This window comes from Phyllostomus discolor, chromosome 9, assembly GCF_004126475.2.
Source record: "Phyllostomus discolor isolate MPI-MPIP mPhyDis1 chromosome 9, mPhyDis1.pri.v3, whole genome shotgun sequence".
Taxonomy (NCBI): domain Eukaryota; kingdom Metazoa; phylum Chordata; class Mammalia; order Chiroptera; family Phyllostomidae; genus Phyllostomus; species Phyllostomus discolor.
The window spans coordinates 57,763,962-57,783,955 of NC_040911.2; the positions used below are offsets into that span (position 1 = coordinate 57,763,962).

General features: G+C 40.3%; 1 protein-coding gene across 1 annotated transcript in view; it reads left to right on the forward strand.

Annotated features, from left to right (window-relative positions):
- Window positions 1-9,876: 9,876 nt before the first annotated feature.
- The window catches only part of ISY1 (ISY1 splicing factor homolog), a 40,354-nt gene continuing 30,236 nt past the window's right edge, over window positions 9,877-19,994 (forward strand). Inside the window, exons 1-5 of the mRNA XM_028523675.2 lie at window positions 9,877-10,141; window positions 12,748-12,770; window positions 13,366-13,417; window positions 15,062-15,127; window positions 15,536-15,578. Coding sequence (XP_028379476.1) covers window positions 10,139-10,141; window positions 12,748-12,770; window positions 13,366-13,417; window positions 15,062-15,127; window positions 15,536-15,578 — 187 coding nt within the window. The 5' untranslated portion in view covers window positions 9,877-10,138. The remainder of the gene's footprint in view (window positions 10,142-12,747; window positions 12,771-13,365; window positions 13,418-15,061; window positions 15,128-15,535; window positions 15,579-19,994) is intronic.

Consider the following 19,994-nt stretch of genomic DNA (forward strand, 5'->3'; position numbering starts at 1 on the left):
GCTGCCACTTGTGAACTTAGGGTTCACGCGCTGCGATCTTGCGTGCCCTGGATGGCTCGTGCGCCCCAGATGGCTTACGCGGTGCCGGTTGCTTATGCGCCCACTGCTCTCCATGCCGGGCTCCTCCTCTCCACCCCTCCTACCGGTCTGGATGAATGGGTCTACTTCAACTTCTTGGCTGTCCGATTTCCATTCAGATAAATTCTCTGTCAGTTCTGGGTGTTATTCTGCCTCTAAATTGTTGCTGTTCTAATCTTGGTTGTGCGTGGAGGTATGGCGCATCCACCTATGCCTCCATCTTGTTGGAAGTCCCCCGTAGCTATCATTTTTATGCAAACTTCATATAGTGCCACTAGATGTTTTGTGTGCCACCTGAGAGCAATACCACTCAGTATTTTTGGCAAATCTGAAATGGGCTGGGTTGAAGTGGTTGAGGCAAAATTTTAATGTGTGGCCACTAACTCCAGAGCCTTTGAAAATCAGCAGTTGGTGGTTAGAGTAAAGCTGGTCCCCTGGAAAATGGAGGTAGTGTAAGTCCCTCCAGGGACTATGACAGCTACTTGGTTCTGCTTCATCTTGGTTCATTTAAAGATTCTAGACCAGACTGGCTCCCTAAGAGGAAGGAGGAGGTGTCCCACGCAGAGGAGAGCAGCAGGGCTCAGGGAGGTAGCAGTCCCCAGAAAGACTTAACTCTGTGGAGGAGCTGAACTACCCTACAGAGACTGACAGTGCCTAGCACCCGGGACAGCAAAGAGCGAAAGGGTGGTGTATGAGCTGCTCCTAACTGTTGTATCTCAAGGACAGCACAACTGGTGGCTTGAAGGCATCAGCCTGGCACAGAAAGGTGCTGGAGGCCTGGCAGCAAACTGAGTAACTGGGATGTAGGCTGGGTAACAGTGAAGAGCACGGCTCATCCCTGGCACCCATCCTCGCAAAACCCAACCTTCCTCAGCCTGCTGTAGCCAGGAAGACCAGCAGAACTCACTTGGATGGTTTAAAGTCAGCAGGAGGCTTTTCTTTCTATATGTTTTTTAAATTTTTAAATTTAAAATTTTTTTTACCCAAGTGAGACAATAAGATCTGGAGCTGTGAAAGGACCAAAGTAAGAACCAAAGAAGCATCACAAGGATAATCCCAACAACTGAGAAATGTAGACAAATTTCACTTTGCTATTCCAGACAATTTGCATGTTATTGTTTATTTGTATCATGTTATTTTTTCATTATTTTTACTTATTTTATTAGTTTTTAAATTTGTCTTCTTTCTGTTTAGTTTTCTTCATTTTATTTGTTTGTTTAATTGCATTGACTGGTTTTCCTTGTTCTGTCTCTCACAGTGTATTTTTAATGTTCCTTCTTTCACTTCACTTGTGTTCCAGTATCACACTACTCTAGGTCATGTACCTCCTATTCTTGTTATTCAGATCACATAGATTCTTTCATATGATTGTTGCTCCATTATTATTGTAAATAATTGTTGTTCCATATAATTGTAAATACTACACAGCAATGTTCCCAGATCTTAGCCCATTTCATTATCACCCAGAACTTTAATACTGTTGTGGTTAACTCTATTCTTTCACACACTACACCTATTTTCCATCCTTTACTACTCTCATTATATCTGATAATCTGAACTCCCGTAACCTCATTATTTTCTGCATTCAACTCACAATTCTTCCCCACTCTAACAAGAGCCTTATTTTTTCCCAACCTCTCAAAAAAGTGACTAGGTGGGTGAAATATCACAGTTAATACTATAATTACCCAAAAGATCTCCTGTCTCTTCTCTATGGGCTGGTACATTAGATATCATACAATACACTCCTGCTGTCTTAAATCATTTTGCCTCCCCCCAGCAGCTGATCACAAAAAAAGAGTAGGCGGAAGCTGTGAATACCAGGATACCCACTGGAAGAGGAAACCCAACAACAAAGGAACCACCAACAAACAACAACAGAAGAAGGTGCAGGAAGCAGTGGAAGTCACATTAACTCAACCCAGGACCTATCTGGAAATACAAATAAATAGTGGAGAAATTACTCAGAACAAACAATTCAACAAGAGCAAGAGAGAAGCTTCAAAAACTTATACACACTGAAGAACCAGCTTCAACACAACCTCCCTACACCTACACAATAGAATACAAGAGGTAGCAGACAGAGTGACCCTCAGTTAACCAGCTGGAGAGAAGGACCAACCAAAGAAAGACCCAACAACGATCAAAACACAAAGACATACACAGAGCCAACACAAACAACAGCCCAAGAGCAGCAAGTTCACAGAATCAAGGAGAATGCACCACTGAATTTCACAGGTCTCCTACCATAGAAGTTTCACACAACAAACCCAGCGAGTCAGAACAGATCAACTTAAGAAGCAGAGGCTAACAAGAAGACTCTCACAAACAATGGGAAGACAAAGAAATAAACCCCAAATGAAAGGAGAGGAGGAAGCCTCAAAAAGAATGTGAAATGAAACACAGGCAGGTCAACTGTCAGATGTTGAGTGTAAAGCAATGCTTATAAGGAAGCTCAATGAGCTCAGTGAGAATTACCTAAAACTACAGGGAAACTGCAATGAACTCATCGCAAACTATATCAACATGAAAAAGGAAATAGAAACTATCAATAAAGCGAAGAGGAAATGAAGAATACACTTTCTGAATCAAAGAACACAGTGGAAGGAATCAAAAGCAGGGTAGACGAAGCAGCGGATCACATCAGCGAGCTAGAGGACAAGGTAGAAAAAGACTCCCCAAAACAGCAAGAAAACAAAAAGGGACTCAGAAAGAACAAAGAGGTGTTAAGGGAATTGCACGGCAACATGAAATGTAATAATATCTGTATAATAGGGATACCAAAAGGTAAAGAAGAAGAGCAAGGGCTAGAAAATCTGTTTGAAAAAAAAATAATGATGGAAAACTTCCCTAATTTGATGAGAGAAAAAGTCACACAAATCCAGGAAACACAGAGAGTGCCAGTCAAGAGGAACCCAAAGAGGCCCACTTCAAGACACCTCATGATTAAAATGGCAAAATTCCAAGACAAAGAGAGAATTGTAATGTCAGCAAGGGAGAAACAGGAAGTAACATACAAGGGAGCCCTAATAAGACTACCAGCTGACTTCTCAATGGAAACGCTCCAAGCCAGAAGGGAATGGCAAGAAATATTCCAAGTAATGAAAGCCAGAGGCCTGAAACCAACTACTTTATCCAGTAAGGCTCTCAATTAGTATGGAAGGCCTAATAAGGAGCTTCCTGGACAAAAGAAGCCTCAAAGAATATACCTCCTCCTACCCAGCTCTGCAGGAGATGCTAAAGGGTTTCCTTTAAGAACCGGAAGAAAAACAGTGAAAGGGAGAGGAACACAGATAAAAAAAAAATGGCAAAGATTAAGTACCTATCAATAATATCCTTAAACGTAAATGGATTCAATGCCCCAATCAAAAGACACAGAGTAGCAGAATGGATAAGAAAGCATGACTCACACATATGCTGCTTACAGGAAACCCACCTCAAAACAAAAGACCTACACAGACAGAAAGTGAAGGGCTGGAAACAAATATTCCAAGCAAATGGACAGGGGAAAAAAGCCGGGGTACCAATACTCATATCAGACAAAATAGACTTCAAATAAAGAGCCATAAAAAAAGACCCAGAAGGTCACTTCCTAATACTCAAGGGAAGAATCCATCAAGAAGACATAAAAATTGAAAATATGTATGCACCCAACATAGGAGCACACAAATACATAAAGAAAATCTTGGAGGACTTCAAGAAAGATATGGACAACAACACAATTATAGTAGGAGATTTGAACACCCCACTGTCAAAAATGGACAGAACTTCCAAACAAAATATCAACAAACATATTGTGGCATTGAACAATGCCCTAGATCAAATGGACTTAAGTGATATATATTGAACCTTTCATCCCAAAGAAGCAAAATACACATTCTTTTCAAATGCACATGGCACATTTTCAAAGATAGACCACATGATAGGTCACAAAACAAGCCTCAACAAATTCAAGAAAATTGAAATCATATCAAGCATTTTCTCCGACCACAAGGACTGAAACTGGAAACCAACGTCAAGGAAAAAAACCCCCAAACACTCAAACTCATGGAGATTAAATTGCATGCTATGAAACAATGAATGGGTCAAGACTGAGATCAAGGAAGAAATCAAAAAGTTTCTGGAAACAAAGGAAAATAAACTCACAACAACCCAAAACTTACGGGACACAGTGAAGTTAGTCCTGAGAGGGAAGTTCATAGCGATACAGGCATACCTAAAAAAGATAGAAACATTTCAAATAAACAACCTAACCCTAGGCCTACAAGAACTTGAGGAACAACAACAAAGACAGCCCAGAGCAGGTAGAAGGAAGGGAATAACCAAGATCAGAGCATAATTAGAGGACATAGAGACTAAAAGCACAATTCTAAGGATCAATGAATCCAGGAGCTGGTTCTTTGAAAAGATAAACAAAACTGACAAGCCTTTAAGCAGGTTCATCAAGAAAAAAAGAGAGAGGACCCAAAATTAACACATCAGAAATGAAAGAGGAGAGATTATAACTGATACCACAGAAATACAAAGGATTGTAAGAAATTATTATGAAGAACAATTTGCCAAGAAATTTGGAAACCTAGATGAAATGGACAAATTTCGAGAAAACTATAATCTTCCAAAACTCAATGAAGAACAAGCAGAAAGACTGAGCATACCCAAAACAGCTGATGAAATGGAAACAGTAATCAAAACTTTCCCACACACTAAGTCCTGGGCCAGACTGTCCCACAGGAGAATACTACAAAGCATTTAAGGAAGAACTAACCCCTATCCTTCAAAGACTATTCCAAAAAAGCCAAGATGAAAGAAGACTCCCAAGTTGTTTTGAGGAAGCCAGCATTACTCTAATCTGAAAACCACATAAAAAACGTAACAAAGGAAGAAAACTTCAGGCCAATATCTCTGAAGAACATAGATGCTAAAATCCTCAAGAAAATATTGTCAAACTGCATCCAGCAATACATTAAAAACATCATGCACCACGATCAAGTAGGACTCATCCAGGGATGCAAGGATGGTACAATATTCGCAAATCTATAAGTGAAATACATCACATAAACAAAACTAAAGACAAAGGTCACATGATCATATAAATAGATTGGGAAAAGCATTTGATAAGGTACAGCACCGATTTATGATAAAAACCCTCTGCAAAGTAGGAGTACAAAGAGCATACCTCAACATAATAAAGACCATATACGAGAAACCTTCAGTCAACATCATACTCAATGGCAAAAACTAAAAGCTTTCCCACTAAGATCAGGAACGAGACAAAGATGTCCACTTTTGCCATTGGTATTCTACATAGTATTTGAAGACCTAGCAACAGCAATCAGACAAGAAAAAGAAGTAAAAAGCATCTAAATTGGAAAGGAGGAAACAAAACTGTCATTATTTGCAGATGACATGATAGGGTACATAGGAAATTGTATGGACTCCACCCAAAAACTATTTGACCTAAGAAGTGAATTTTGGAAAATAGCAGGATACAAAGTCAATATTCAAACATCAAAGGCATTTTTGTACACCAACAGTGAAATTATCAGGAACAGAAATCGGAAAAAAATCCCAGTTGATACAGCAACAAGAAAAATAAAATACCTAGGAATAAGCCTAACCAAGGAGGTGCAAGACCTTTACTCAGAAAACTATGCAACACTGAAGAGAGAAATTAAGGAAGACACAAACAAATGGAACCACATACCATGTTCATGGTTTGGAAGAATTAACATTATGAAAGTCGCCATACTACCCAAAGGGATTTATAGATTCAATGCAATCCCTACTAATGTACCCATGACATATTTCACAGATATAGAACATACACTTCAGAAATTTATATGAACCCTTAAAAAAAGCCTGAATAGCTGCAGCAATTTCAGGAGATCTGGACAACAACATGTAAAAAAATGAAACTTGATCACCAACTTACACCATACACTACAATAAATTCAAGGTGAATAAAAGACTTAAATATAAGTCATGACACCATAAAATGCCTAGAAAAGAACACGGGCAGGAAAATCTCAGATATTCCACACAGCAATATTTTCACCGATATATCCCCTTGCATGTAGCTGTCCTAATCTCCTAAAACCATCTGTTGAAGAGGATATTTTTGTCCCATTTAATACTTCTACCCCTTTTGGCTGATGGAGACACTGGCTTGCAGTGTCCGAGTCATTATGGATGAAATGAGATATTCACACGGACTATCGAGTTGGGTGGAGGAAAAGGGACAGCATGGCTTTTCTCTCAAGGGGAGCAAATGCCTTGGCCTCCACCATGACAGGTCTTTATTGGGTTTCTCCACCCATTACATGATGGTCTTCTTTTACTATCGCAGGTTCCCTTTAGGTGGTTACAGAGGGAGAGAAACAGAGGGAGAGAAACATCGATGTGTGAGAGATATATCCATTGGTTGCCTCTCACACATCCCCAATGGGGGACCCACCCACAACCCAGGCATGTATCCTGACTGGGAATTGAACCAGCGACCTTTTGGTTCACAGGCCTGCACTCAATCCACTGAGCTATACCAACCAGGGCCATTGGTTGGTGCTGCGGTCCGGCCACAGCTAGGTCCAGGGGTTCCCGAAAGGCGGGTAAGGTGTTGCCAATGGGAGACAGACGACAACACGCCTCAGAGGATGGTGATGCTCTGTTCCGTTTATTGCAAGTACAAGCAGGTTTTTATACTTTCATTTTTGGTAGTGATTAACATTTGTGATTAGGTGAAGCAGGAAAAAATTAATACAAAGGTAACCAGGAAAAATACAAAAGTTTCCATAGATTCAATTATATTAAACAAAGATTATTTTAACCAGGAGAGCCATAAATCAGGCAATTAGAAATAGCTGTATGTACAGAGTTTGAATATCTTATTGTTTATTAAAGTTCTCAGAATTTTTTATCTGACTCCCTGGTAACTGTTTCTACGTGCTTAGTTTGTAATAGTTAACCAGCTTTTCTTATTTCTTTGCCTGTCTAATTCTTTTTGATATATATATTCCTATTCAAGGTAAAGGCGGGGCTGTCACTCCAACAACTTTTAGACATTCGGGGCTATTTTATTAGAGGGGATTTTGTTCTCTGATCAAGAAATTATTTTATACAACTTCATTGGAATTATGCGAATCAGTAAACCTGAAATACAGGTGTCTAACAATCCCACCACCTTTTGATCACCAAAACAAACATGTAAGGAGAGATAAACAGGAAATCCAGCTACAGTAAACCTTTTTTGTTCCTTAGTTAATAAACACCAGGGAGGTCTGCTTTGAGCTAGCCTTTCCATGAAATTTAGACTATTATAAGGCACTTGGACTCCATCCTTATTGAGCATTCTAATGCCATCCTAATTATATGCTCCTGTATAAGGCAATGGGTGACCTGGAACCCTCTGGAGACTATTAGCTCTTCTTGGGGGATACCATAATTTGCCATTATTCTAATATGCTACCCACGGGTATCCCTGGGCTGTGGGTAGGGGTCTATATAGTTTTTTCTTGTTTTCTTGAAAGACTCTTTGTATCTGTGGGTAAGGAACAGGCATGGAAAAGTCTGCCGATAATTCAGCCTGTTGTAACTGATTCATGAATTCTTTTATGGGAACAATCGAGGATAATTTCTTACTCAGGTTTATAAACACCTTGTTTAAAACAATTTGGGTATGATTCAATAGTTTAGGGAGAACTAGTTGTCCCTTCAGAATTTCCCTCAAAGTTAATCGTTGACTCACTTCGAGACTTTTTCTCCTCATTGCCTGTTCTTATGGGAATCAGGGTACAAAGTAAGACCATGATCAATATTAGCAAGGAAATTATTAAGAGCAATCCCCAGGAAAATTACCATCCCCCTTTGTATGCCATGCTCTCTTCCAGGAAGATGGATTCCTTGAATTCCCTCTTTCCACGTTCGGACCTTGTCAGAAAACATGGTTGGAAGAGGGCGTGGCAGGTTGGTTCTTACATGTGCCCTGACTCAGGATCAAACCCACAAACCTGGAATATGGGGATGATGCTCTAACCAACTGAGCTATCCAGCCACTCTTAACACTGGACATGTAGTTCCCTTTCCCAGAATTAGAAGGTTCCCAGATGGAATTCAGGGGAGTAGGTAGGGGGAATGGTTGCTGGAATGACAATCAACATACGTAATGCCTCTTGAATCCTGTTACATATGATATCTGCATCCTAGAGTCAGGAATTTAATAGACAAATATATGTGTGAAAAATCTCATCTGAGTGAAGAACAAGTCTGTTTGGAACCAGGTATTATTCAAGGTAAAGGTTAAGCAACTCTAATAACAGACCCTCAAATGCATCAGCTAAAATAAGACTACGTTTATTTCTGACTTTACAGAGCTTGGTGTTCCAGAACTCTGAGGGGACACTAGCACCCTCAATACTTCCATTTCTAAATTCAAGGTGGCTGTTCTCATAGTAACCTCTCAGCAAAGGGAAAGGGCAAAGGGAAGGCATGTTCATTCTTTTCATGGCACAACCTAAGTGTCACATACTCCATTCATTTGATTCCCATTGGCCATTATTCAACCATAAACCCACACACAGCTGACAGAGGTGAGAAAATAGGAGTCTAGCAGGATGGACCTATGCCCACTTAAAACTTTTAAGGAGGAAACTTGTCCTTGTCATGGTTCAGGCATGAGATACTGGTATCTCTTTTTCTAAGTATTTGTTTGATCCTGAACCACATGTCAGCTGTGTCTCCTAGCTGCATCTAGAGTGACCACCGTTGGTCCTCTGGTGGAGGAAGTCACCATGGCTGAAGCGCCATGCTTGGGAAGGAGAGCTGCTGTTAACTGAATTTGGTATCAGCTCTCACCTGAATTCCACATCACAGCTCACTCCACTGCCAACACCATGTGGGATTAGCCACCAGAACGATTCCTAACAGTGGCCTCTCCTCTCTTCCTAGTCTTTGTCTAAGGATCTTTTCTGATCCTAGCAATGTGCCTGTCACACAAACTGACTGCATCTCTATGGCTAGTTACTCACATATCATCTAATCAATATCCTCCTTCTCAAAGCAAGTGGCCTTTTCTTCCCTGGACCTAAATTTCTTATTTTAAAAGAAGATGACCTCAAGCTCTGGTCCAATTCTGATAGGCTCTGTGATTCCAGGAGGAGAAAATCCCAGAAAAAGCACAGGTTCCAAATAAATGACAAGGGAACGCGAAGAAATTTTCAAAGCCGGGCAAGCTCCAATTCCTGGAGAACACAGACTCTGGCTGTGATTTGCCCACAGAGGCGTTTTAGCGTTAGCTAAACGGTTTTGTGCAATTTATACTTGGGATTATTATACCATTGTATGCACCCATCGGAATGCCCATGGGTAATCATGTACAATGCGCATCCTTATTTTCCCCTCCAAAATCTGGGCAAAACAGTGTACATTACACACAGCAAAATACGGTAACTGAAGACTAGCTTTGACTTCTGAAGAAGCCTCCTCCATGCAGGCGGGATGGTGATCCTGTTCAACCTCAGTTAATTGTGAGAATTCAATCCATTCACTGGGATAAAGACGAGAGCATTTTTGCTCTCCACGAGGTTCCAAAGAACGAGCACCTACGGCTGCGTACGCCACTCACAACGTCTTTACAGACAACTGCAGTGGAACACCTCGCTACCGCGATACCTATAGTTACTGCGTGAAATTCGCAGTTGTTATCGCGAGAGTAAAACCAGCCTCCCAGGGCTGAGTCGGAGAAATGCCTGTCAGTCCCAGTACGCAAGCGCAATTCTGTCAACGCCCCCATTCTTCCTTCGTACGCGTTCGCGCAACGTCCGGACGCCACGGAAGGCCGTCAACGGAGCGACTGTGCATTTCCTCTTCCTTCTCCAGCCAATTCTCAGCTTCACTTCCGGTTTCTTCATTTCTTGTTCTTCCTGCCCCCGCCCTCCAACCTTTTTTCCCCTTCCAATTGAAAAAGTCGGTGATACAGTTAGAATCTTCAGTTCCCGACCGGGTTGGCCTCTCCTGAGGCCGGAAAGTTCTCTGGCGGTGATCCGAGGTTGGCGCCTCCACTTGCACTATGGTGAGTAGGGTGGGTGAGGAAGGACGGGGCGAGCGGACCGGCTATACGGGCTCCCAGCCTCTTCTGGGTCCCTGGTTGTAGGCGCTCAGCCGGCATCACTGCAGGCCTCAGGCCCCTAGGGTGTAATCTGTGAATTCTCTTCCCGCCTCTCAACGTCAGAAGTTGGTGACGGAAACTGGAATCTCGAGGGCCACTGTCTCTCATTGGTGTTTTAATCGCGACAAAGCGCTTACGTCATCAAGAGGGGAAACTAAGAAACGGAGAGGCAGGCACAGGGACCGGCTCCGATTCACGGTGCCTGCCGTGGGCTGTATGTTTATCCCCAAGCCTCATAGCTGTTGTGACCGTATGTTACTGAATTGTTTGATTTATATATGTCCCCCCCAACACAAGATAAAAACTTCCCAAGGGTAGGGGCTTTTCACCTTTGGTTATTTAATGTCTGGCACGTTGTAGGTGTTCCAGTTAACATATGAATGAATGTCATAGTGTCATTGCTTGAAGGTGTGATCTCTGGTCTGGAGTGGTTAGTTGGCTTTTTCATTCAGGAAGCACTCACAACGGGTAAATATGAGAATGCACATAGTGCTGGTACAACATGTTGGTTTACCATGATATTTTTATCAAGTGAGGCCCCCATAATAAACCCTCGATGCTGTAGTAAGGTTATAGAGTAATTCCAACATAAGGTTATATTGGAAACCATTGTGGATTGATGAACACAAGAACCTAAGAATGAAAGGAAACAGTTGGCTCGAAGCAGTGCTTTCGGTAGGAGGATATATCCCAAATTTACTGTTTCATTCTGCCCTGAGATTCTTCATTTCTGAACTCTGGCAAGCATTGGTAATCTCCTTTTTCCATTCCCTAGCCAGGGAGATGATCCTTGGGCCTGGTTATTTTTGGCTATAGGAGTTGTTGGTTATTTTATGTAACACCATCACACGTTCATATTTGTGGGTTCGTTACCCTGGCTACATGCACTCATCACTGATTACTTACTATTGATTCATTGTTTTGGAGGGAGTTCCTATGAGTTCCTTGGGAAAAACCATGGCTTAGTTCCTAGCATCTAGCATGATGTTTTAAGCATGGAATAGGCATTGAGAAATACTGAATTAAATATTTAGGATCTGTCCTAGATATTTAATGAAATATCTAGGACACAGTCACAGCCTTCAAGATGGTGGCTTCCCCTGGGAGAACCTTTATTTTATTCCTTAGTAAATATTGTGTTCATTTATCCACCAAGCATTTGTCAAGCTTGTTTTTGTGTCTATTGAAAAGGACGGTCAGAGACAAGATTTTAATGAGCTCACTTTTGCTTAGCATCTATAAATTGCATACATGATGTCTTCATGTATTTATCTCATCAAGTCATCATGACCTCTGTATGAGATAAGAAGTATGATCCTTGTTGTAAAGTAGTCTTAGACTACTTAATACTTAGTAGTACTCAGGGATGATAAGTGGAAGAGCTGGGAATAAAATTCAATTTTGTGACTCCAGCAAGTACTCTTTCACTTATACCCAGAAAACATTTTCCCTACCTGACATTGTGTTTCAGGGATAATTGGCTTGACCTTAGTGTGACAGTACTTATATAAAACTCTTTGTAAAAGTTAGTCTCTTTCTCAAATTCCATTGCCAGAAAACAGACAATTGTAATACTAGATGGAAAGTGCCATGGTAGGTATAAACCCAGACAAAGGGTAGTAACCTAGTTGGGAAGAAAGGGGGTCATGGAAAAACTTACTGGGATGGTGATGACACAAGTAAATTTTGAAGAATGAATAGGAGTTAGCCAGATCCAAGGGGTTGGGGACCAGAGGAGTAAAGATTTTAGGCAGAGGGAGCAGCATAAGTAAAGGCACAGGATTTGGACATTTTTTTTAAAGAATTTTTAAAAAGATTTTATTTATTTATTTTTAGAGAAGGAAGGGAGGGAGAAAGAGAGAGAGAGAAACATCGGTGTGCCATTACTGGGGACTGTGGCCTGCAACCCAGGCATGTGCCCTGACTGGGAATCGAACCTGCTATGCTTTGGTTCACAGCCCGTGCTCAATCCACTGAGCTATGCCAGCCAGGTGGACATCTTTTAATTATTATTTTTTTTTAATTTTGAGAGTACATTTATTAAAGCTGGGGACAGTGAAACAGGGAAGGGCTTAGGATAGAAGAAGCAACAGGAAAGAGCCCAGGCAGTGATGTTTTGGCTCTCTAGAAATGTTATAGGAAAGAAGCCTAGATTTCTTTGGCTCTAGAAAGTCAGAGAAAAGGGACCTTGGAGATAGATTCAGGGAGTTAGCCCAGGTTGAGCTGCTGCTGCCCATTGCTCCCCTCATTGCAACTCTTTTGGGGACCCTTAGAGTTTAGGAGATGTGTGCCTGAGAGGAAAGAAAGGTGTGGGCATGCTCCTGACAGGGAGAGCAGTCTTTTCATATTTTTTTTGTTACTGGGTTTATATGCTACTTTAAGCATTTTGCTTGTGACTGTGTCTTGTGGTGAAACTTGTTGCTAAAAAGCAAATAAATAATTTTTTTAAAAAGCAAGTTAAAAAAGTTTTTAAAAAATGGGTCTTTTTCTTCTGTTCTTTCCCCTTTTAGGCCCGAAATGCAGAAAAGGCCATGTAAGTATCAACTCAATTTTGACTGTAGATTTTATGTAACTTAGTTACTACCACAGGGCTCTTTTTGTGTTTGGTCCTTTTGGTGTATGAGCCTTTTGATATATGTTCCTTTCTTTACATATTTTCAAATAGTATTCTTATATTTTCCCATTTGTTTTCCCCATTAGTGTTTTCTGAAAGCTCCCAGAACTTTTATTGGATGAGCATTCATTTACCTGGGCATAGAGGCTAGGGCTGTGAGAGTGACAGCTAGGGCACCCCAAATACTAATCTTTAATAACATCTGGATGTTTTGCTCACCACAGTGGTCTGTTAAGTTGAGTTTCCCACAGTACTTACATGTAATGAAAATTAAATAGATACTTGGATGTTCAGGAACACACATGATTTATAAATTCTACTCTTTGGAACATGGAAATCTGTAACTTCTGTGTGGTTTCTTAATCACAACACATGCGCGCGCACACACACACACACACACACACACACAAGAATGATGTTGAATATGGTCTTGAGCAGATTTACCCTGTCCAGGAACTTGGGTGATAAGAAATCTGTGAGCAGGGTCTAATGGAGTCTTTTCTTTTTCTGGTAGGACAGCCTTAGCAAGATTTCGCCAAGCTCAATTGGAGGAAGGAAAAGTGAAGGTTGGTGTAAATCTCCTCTTGAATTGTAAAGTAGAATGAAAAATGTGATAAAACTCCCTACTGAGCTGACTTCAAACTCATAATCTTCCTGTTTCTTGTTTATACTTGGTGACATGCTTATGAGTCTGTACACTTGAATTCTAGGTGCATCTCTATAGCTAGGGCTGTGTGATGATCTGACTGCTTGTTCTTCCATCTCTTTTGTGCTATGGTAATTGGGTTCCCATATTATCCCAGCTTTGTCTAATATTGAATAATAGTGGGTAGAATAGCTGTGAGGAATAGCTTTTAGCTGAAACCAGTAAGTGATCTCAAACTCACAGAGACTCAGGCAGATTAGGGGTAAAATGTACCATTCTTTGGATATTTTGCTTTGTTTACATTTTATTTTTTTCCTTAGTTTTTTGTATCAGTTTCAGGTGTACAGCATAGTGGTTAGAGAATCTTGTACTTTACAAAGTATTCCCTTGATACTTCAGTTCCATCTGCCACCATACATAATTATTACAGTATTATTGGCTGTATTCCCTATGCTGTACTGTACATCCCTATGACTGTTTTGTAACTACCAATATGTACTTCTTAATCCCTTTACCTTTTTCACCCAGTCCCCCAAACCATTCCCTCCTTTCTGGTAATTATCAGTCTATTCTCTGTAACTATGAGTCTATTTCTGTTTTGTTTGTTTATTTAAATTGTTCTTTAGGTTTCACATGTATATAAAATCATATGGTGTATGTCTTTCTCTGACTGACTTGACTTAGCATAATACCCTCTAGGTTCATCCATGCTATTGCAAATGGTAAGATTTCATTCCTTTTTGTGGTTGAGTAATAGTCCATTGTATATATGTACCACAACTTTTTTATCTACTTGTCTGTTGATGGGCACTTGGGTTGCTTCCCTGTCTTGGCTATTATAAATAATGCTGCAGTGAATATAGGGGTGCATATACTTTTTCAAACTAGTGTTTTGGGTTTCTTCAGATATATCCCCAGAATTGAAATCATTGGGTCATAAGGCAGTTCCATTTTAAACTTTTTGAGGACCCTCTATACTGTTTTCCATAGCTACTGCTCCAGTCTGCTTCCCCACCAATGGTACATGAGGGTTCCCTTTTCTCCACATCCTTGCCAACGCTTCTTTCATTAATGATAGCCATTCTGACAGGTGTGAGGTGATATCTCATTGTGGTTTTAATTTGCATTTCTCTGATGAGTAGTGACATTAAACATCTTTTCATATGTCTATTGGCTATCTGTACACACACACACACACACTCTCTCTCATACATGTGCACACACACACATCTGTTCTAAATGCTGATGGCCATCATTTCTTAAGGTGATATAAATATGCCATAAGTGGATATAATCTAGTTTACTTAGCCATCTCTCTACTATAGGGCTTTTAATTTGTTTCCTTTGCTTCACTGTACTAAATACAATGCAATGAATATTTTTACCTATTGTTTCCTAAATAGAGAGTGTAAAGTGAGGTTTGAGGCTTGATGAGATCATCTGGAAGTGAAACTTTAGATGTGTTTAGACATTTTGGACTTCAGGCCTGAATCAGCTGAACGTTGTAGGAAGCTTGCAATTTCATACTGTACAGTGGCAACGTGTAAAATTTGCTTCTTTTTAGGAACGAAGACCCTTCCTTGCTTCAGAATGTACTGAGCTGCCCAAAGCTGAGAAGTGGAGACGACAGGTACATTCTGGATGAATATGATCTTAGTAGAAGTAACAGGTTTCTAATTGCTTCTTGTTATCTAAATGACTTTTAAACCAGAATTCTAAGTTATTTTTTTAAAAAAGATTTTATTTATATATTTTTTAGAGAGGGGAAGGGAGGCAGAAGGAGAGGGAGAGGAACATAAGTGTGCAGTTGCCTCTTGCATGCACCCCTTACTAGGGACTTGACTGGCAACACAGGCATGTGCCCCAGACTGGGAATCCAACTGGAGACCCTTTGGTTCATAGGCTGGCACTCAGTGCACTGAGCTACACCAGCTAGGGCCTATGTTTTTTTAAATTACTAATTTTAAATTACATTTTCCTGTGCTTTTAGACATATTCAAAAGTAATAAGAATCTATTAACTTCTGTTTTTTTCATAGATCATTGGAGAAATCTCTAAAAAAGTGGCTCAGATTCAGAATGGTAAGCTAGTCTGTGTACTTGAAGTGTTTGATTTTCAAATTCACAATTAGATTTCGGGATGTCAATACTCTTCTCTCAATAATCAATAGAACAAGTAGAGAATAAGTAAGGACATACAAAAACTGAACAATACTACTAATAATTGGACCTAGTTGACATTTATACAACAGTCTACTTCACCTAACATAAAAGCATACATTTTATTTTTTAAATATATTTTATCGATTATGCTTTTACAGTTGTTCCATTTTTTTTCTCGCCTTTATTGTCCCCCTCCCTGCACCTCCCATTCCACCAGCTTTCCCCCACCTTAGTTAATGTCCATGGGTTGTACATATAAGTTCTTTGGCTTCTCCATTTCCCATACTATTCTTAACCTCCCCCTGTCTATTTTGTACCTGCCATTTATGCTTCTTATTCCCTGTACCTTTTTCCCCATTCTTCCCCCTCCCCTGTCCCACTGATAACCTTCCATGTGATCTCTATTTCTGAGATTCTGTTCCTGTTTTAGTAGTTTGCTTAGTTCATTTTTATTTTTTATTATTATTTTTAAAGGTTTTATTTATTTTTTATTTTTTAGAGAGAGGGGAAGGGAGAAGGAAAGAGAGGGAGAGAACCATCAGTGTGTGGTTGCCTCTCATGTGGCCCCCACCAGGGACCCGACTCACAACCTAGGCATGTACCCTGACTGGGAATCAAACCAGTGACCCTTTGGTTCACATCCCACGCTCAATCCACTGAGCAACACCAGCTAGGGAGTTCATTTTTATTTTTGTTTTTGGGTTCAGTTATTGATAATTGTGAGTTTGTTGTCATTTTATTCTTCATAGTTTTGATCACCTTTTTCTAAGATAAGCCCCTTTAACATTTCATATAATAAAGGGCTTGGTGGTGATGAACTCCTTTAACTTGACCTTATTGGGGAAGCGCTTTATCTGCTCTCCCATTCTAAATGATAGCTTTGCTGAATAGAGTAATCATGGATGTAAGTCCTTGCCTTTCATGACTTTGAATACTTCTTTCCAGCCCCTTCTTGCCTGCAAGGTTTCTTTTAAGAAATCAGCTGATAGTCTTATGGACACTCTTTACCAGTAGGTTACTGTCTCATTTTCTCTTGCAGCTTTTAAGATTCTCTTCTTATTTTTAATCTTGTATAATGTAATTATGATGTGCCTTGATGTGTTCTTCCTTGGGTCCAAATTCTTTGTGACTTTCTGAGCTTCCTGGACTTCCTGGAAGTCTGTTTCCTGTGGCAGATTAGGGAAGTTCTCCTTCATTATTTGTTCAAATAAGTTTTCCACTTCTTGCTCTTCCTCCTCTCCTTCCGGTACCCCTGTGATTTGGATGTTGGAAAGTTTAAAGTTGTCCAGGAGGTTCCTAAGCCTCTACTCATTTTTTTGAATTCTTGTTTCTTCATTCTATTCTGGATGAATGTTTGTTTATTCCTTTTGCTCCCAGTTTTCTTCCCTTCACTGTTGGTTCCCTGTATATTTTTCTTTATTTCACTTTGCATAGCCTTCACTATCTCCTCCATTTTGCAACCATACTCAACCATTTCTGTGAGCATTCTGATTACCAGGGTTTTGAACTTGTCATCTGATAGGTTGGCGCTGTGTGTGGGGGAGGGGTCAGAGAGGAAACAGTGTCGCTTGCTAGGCTCTGGGCTGGCTTTCAGTCACTTCTCTTGGTACCCACAAGCAAATTGGGCCGTACTGGTGCTGATTCCCAAGCTAGTGGGTTTGTGTATATTTTAGGACCCCGCGAATCTCTCCAATGAACTCGGCTATGAAGCCGGGAGTTTGTCTTGTCACTGCAACCCCCACAGATTTTTACAGCCAAAGGTTTTGAGGCTTTATTTCCCCACACTGGAACCCTGAGTTTTGCTGTCTCTCTCGCTCCCCAGTTGTTCCTCCCAGTATATCTACATGCAAATGTTGAAACACCCGGTCCACCAGCTGCTACCTTGCCATGAGTCCTTCCCGCCCTGGCTGCCCGTCTCCACCCCTCCTACAAGTCTGAATGAATGTTTCTTCTTTAACTTTTTGGTTGTCAGACTTCCATACAGTTTGACTTTCTGGCACTTCTCGTTATTTTTTGTTTTGAATTTGTCGTCATTCTTTTGGTTGTGTGAGAAGGCAAAGTGTATCTACCTAATACCTCCAACTTGGCTGGAAGCAAAAGCATACACTTTATTTTTTAAAGAACACATTTTTTTTTAAAGATTTTATTTATTTTTATTTTTAGGGAGGGAAGGGGGGAGGGAAAGAGAGAGAGAGAGAAACATCAGTGTGCGGTTGCTGGGGGTTATGGCCTGCAACCCAGGAATGTATCCTAGCTGGGAATCGAACCTGGGACACTTTGGTTCCCAGCCCGTGCTCAATCCACTGAGCTACGCCAGCCAGGGCTTAGAACACATTTTTTAAAAAAGATTTTATTTACTTTTAGAGAGACGGGGAGGGAAGGAGAAAGACAGGGAGAGAAACATCAATGTGTGGTTGCCACTCACGTGTCCCCCACTGGGGACCTGGCCTGCAACCCAGACATGTGTCCTGACTGGGAATCAAACTGGTGACCCTTTGGTTCGCAGCCCGTGCTCAACCCACTGAGCTACACCAGTCAGGGCTTAAAGAACACATTTAAAAAATGTGTTCTTTAAAAAATGGAACATTCACCAAAATAAAACATATTTTGGCTCTGGCTGTTGGGGCTGTGCAAGAGGCAACTTTACATTGATGTTTCTCCTCTTCTTTTTCTTCCTCCCTTCCTCTTTCTCTAAAAATAAATGTAAATAAATGAAGTCTTTAAAAAACCATATTTTGGGCTATAAAAGAAATATTAGCAAATTTAAAATAATTGAAATCATACATTGTATGTTCTGTGATAGCATTAATGTAGAAATCAACAGCAGAAAGATAGTGGGAAAATTTCAAATAATTGGAAATTAAACAACATACTTCTAAATAACATTTGTCAAAGAGGAAACCACAAGGAGATTAGAGATTTTGGCGGAGGTAATGGGTATTTATTTTTCTACTTTTTAAATAATTAAAAAAATATTCCATTATACTTGAGATGAAACATATTTGTTTCAGGTATACAACATAGTTATTAGCTATTTATATAATTTATGAAGTGATCACCCTGATAATTCTAGTACCAATATATACCATATATAGTTTTTACATTATCATTGACTATATTCTTTTTTTTTAAGCTTTTTTTAAAAGATTTTATTTATTTATTTTTAGAGAGGGAAGGGAGGGAGAAAGAGAGAGAGAGAGAAACATCAATGTGCGGTTGCTGGGGGCCATGGCCTGCAACCTAGGCATGTGCCCTGACTGGGAATCGAACCTGCGATGCCTGGTTTGCAGCCTGTGCTCAATCCACTGAGCTATGCTAGCCAGGGCTTTTTTTTTTTTTTTAAGATTTTACTTATTTATTTTAGACAGGGGAAGGGAGGGAGAAAGAGGGGGAGAGAAACATCAATGCGTGGTTATCTCTCATGTGCCCCCCACCGGGGACCTGGCTCTCAACCCAGGCATGGGCCCTGATTGGGAATCGAACTGGTGACCATTCAGTTCCCAGGCTGGGGCTCAGTCTACTGAGCCACACCAGCCAGGGTGATTATATTCTTTATGGTCTGCTTTACATTCTCGTAACTATTTTTATAACAGTCAGTTTGTATTTCTTAACCCCTTCTCCTATTTCACCCAGTCTCCCAAACCCCCTCCCTTTTGGAAACTACCAGTCTATTCTCTGTGTCTATGAATTTGTTTTTGCTTGTTATTAGGTTTCACATATAAGTGAAATTGTAGGGTATTTGTTTTTCTCTGACATATTTGACTTGGCATAAAACCCTCTATGTCTATCTATGTTGTGGCAAATGGTAAGATTTTATTCTTTTTATGGCCAAGTAATATTCCATTGTATAAGTATACCACATCTTTATCATTTTGTCTACTGAAGGACAGACACTTAGGTTGTTGATTCTGTATCTTGTCAGTGATCACAAGGATGCAAATATCTTTTTGAAATACTGTTTTGGATTTATTTGGGTATATATTCAGAAGTGGGATTGCTGCGTGATTTGGTAGTTCTGTTTTTAATTTTTGGCGAAACCTCCATACTGTTTTCTATAGTGCCTGTTACAACTTACAGTACTACCAATATGCACAAGACTTCCCTTTTTTCTTTTTTTTTTTTAATTTTTTAATATATTTTATTGATTATGCTATTACAGTTGTCCCATTTCCCCCTTCACTCCCCTCCACCCTGTGCCCCCTCTCCCACCCACGTTCCCCCCTTTAGTTCATGTCCATGTGTCATACTTATGAGTTCTTTAGCTTCTACATTTCCCATACTATTCTTGCCCTCCCCCTATCTATTTTCAACCTACATTCTATGCTACCTATTCTC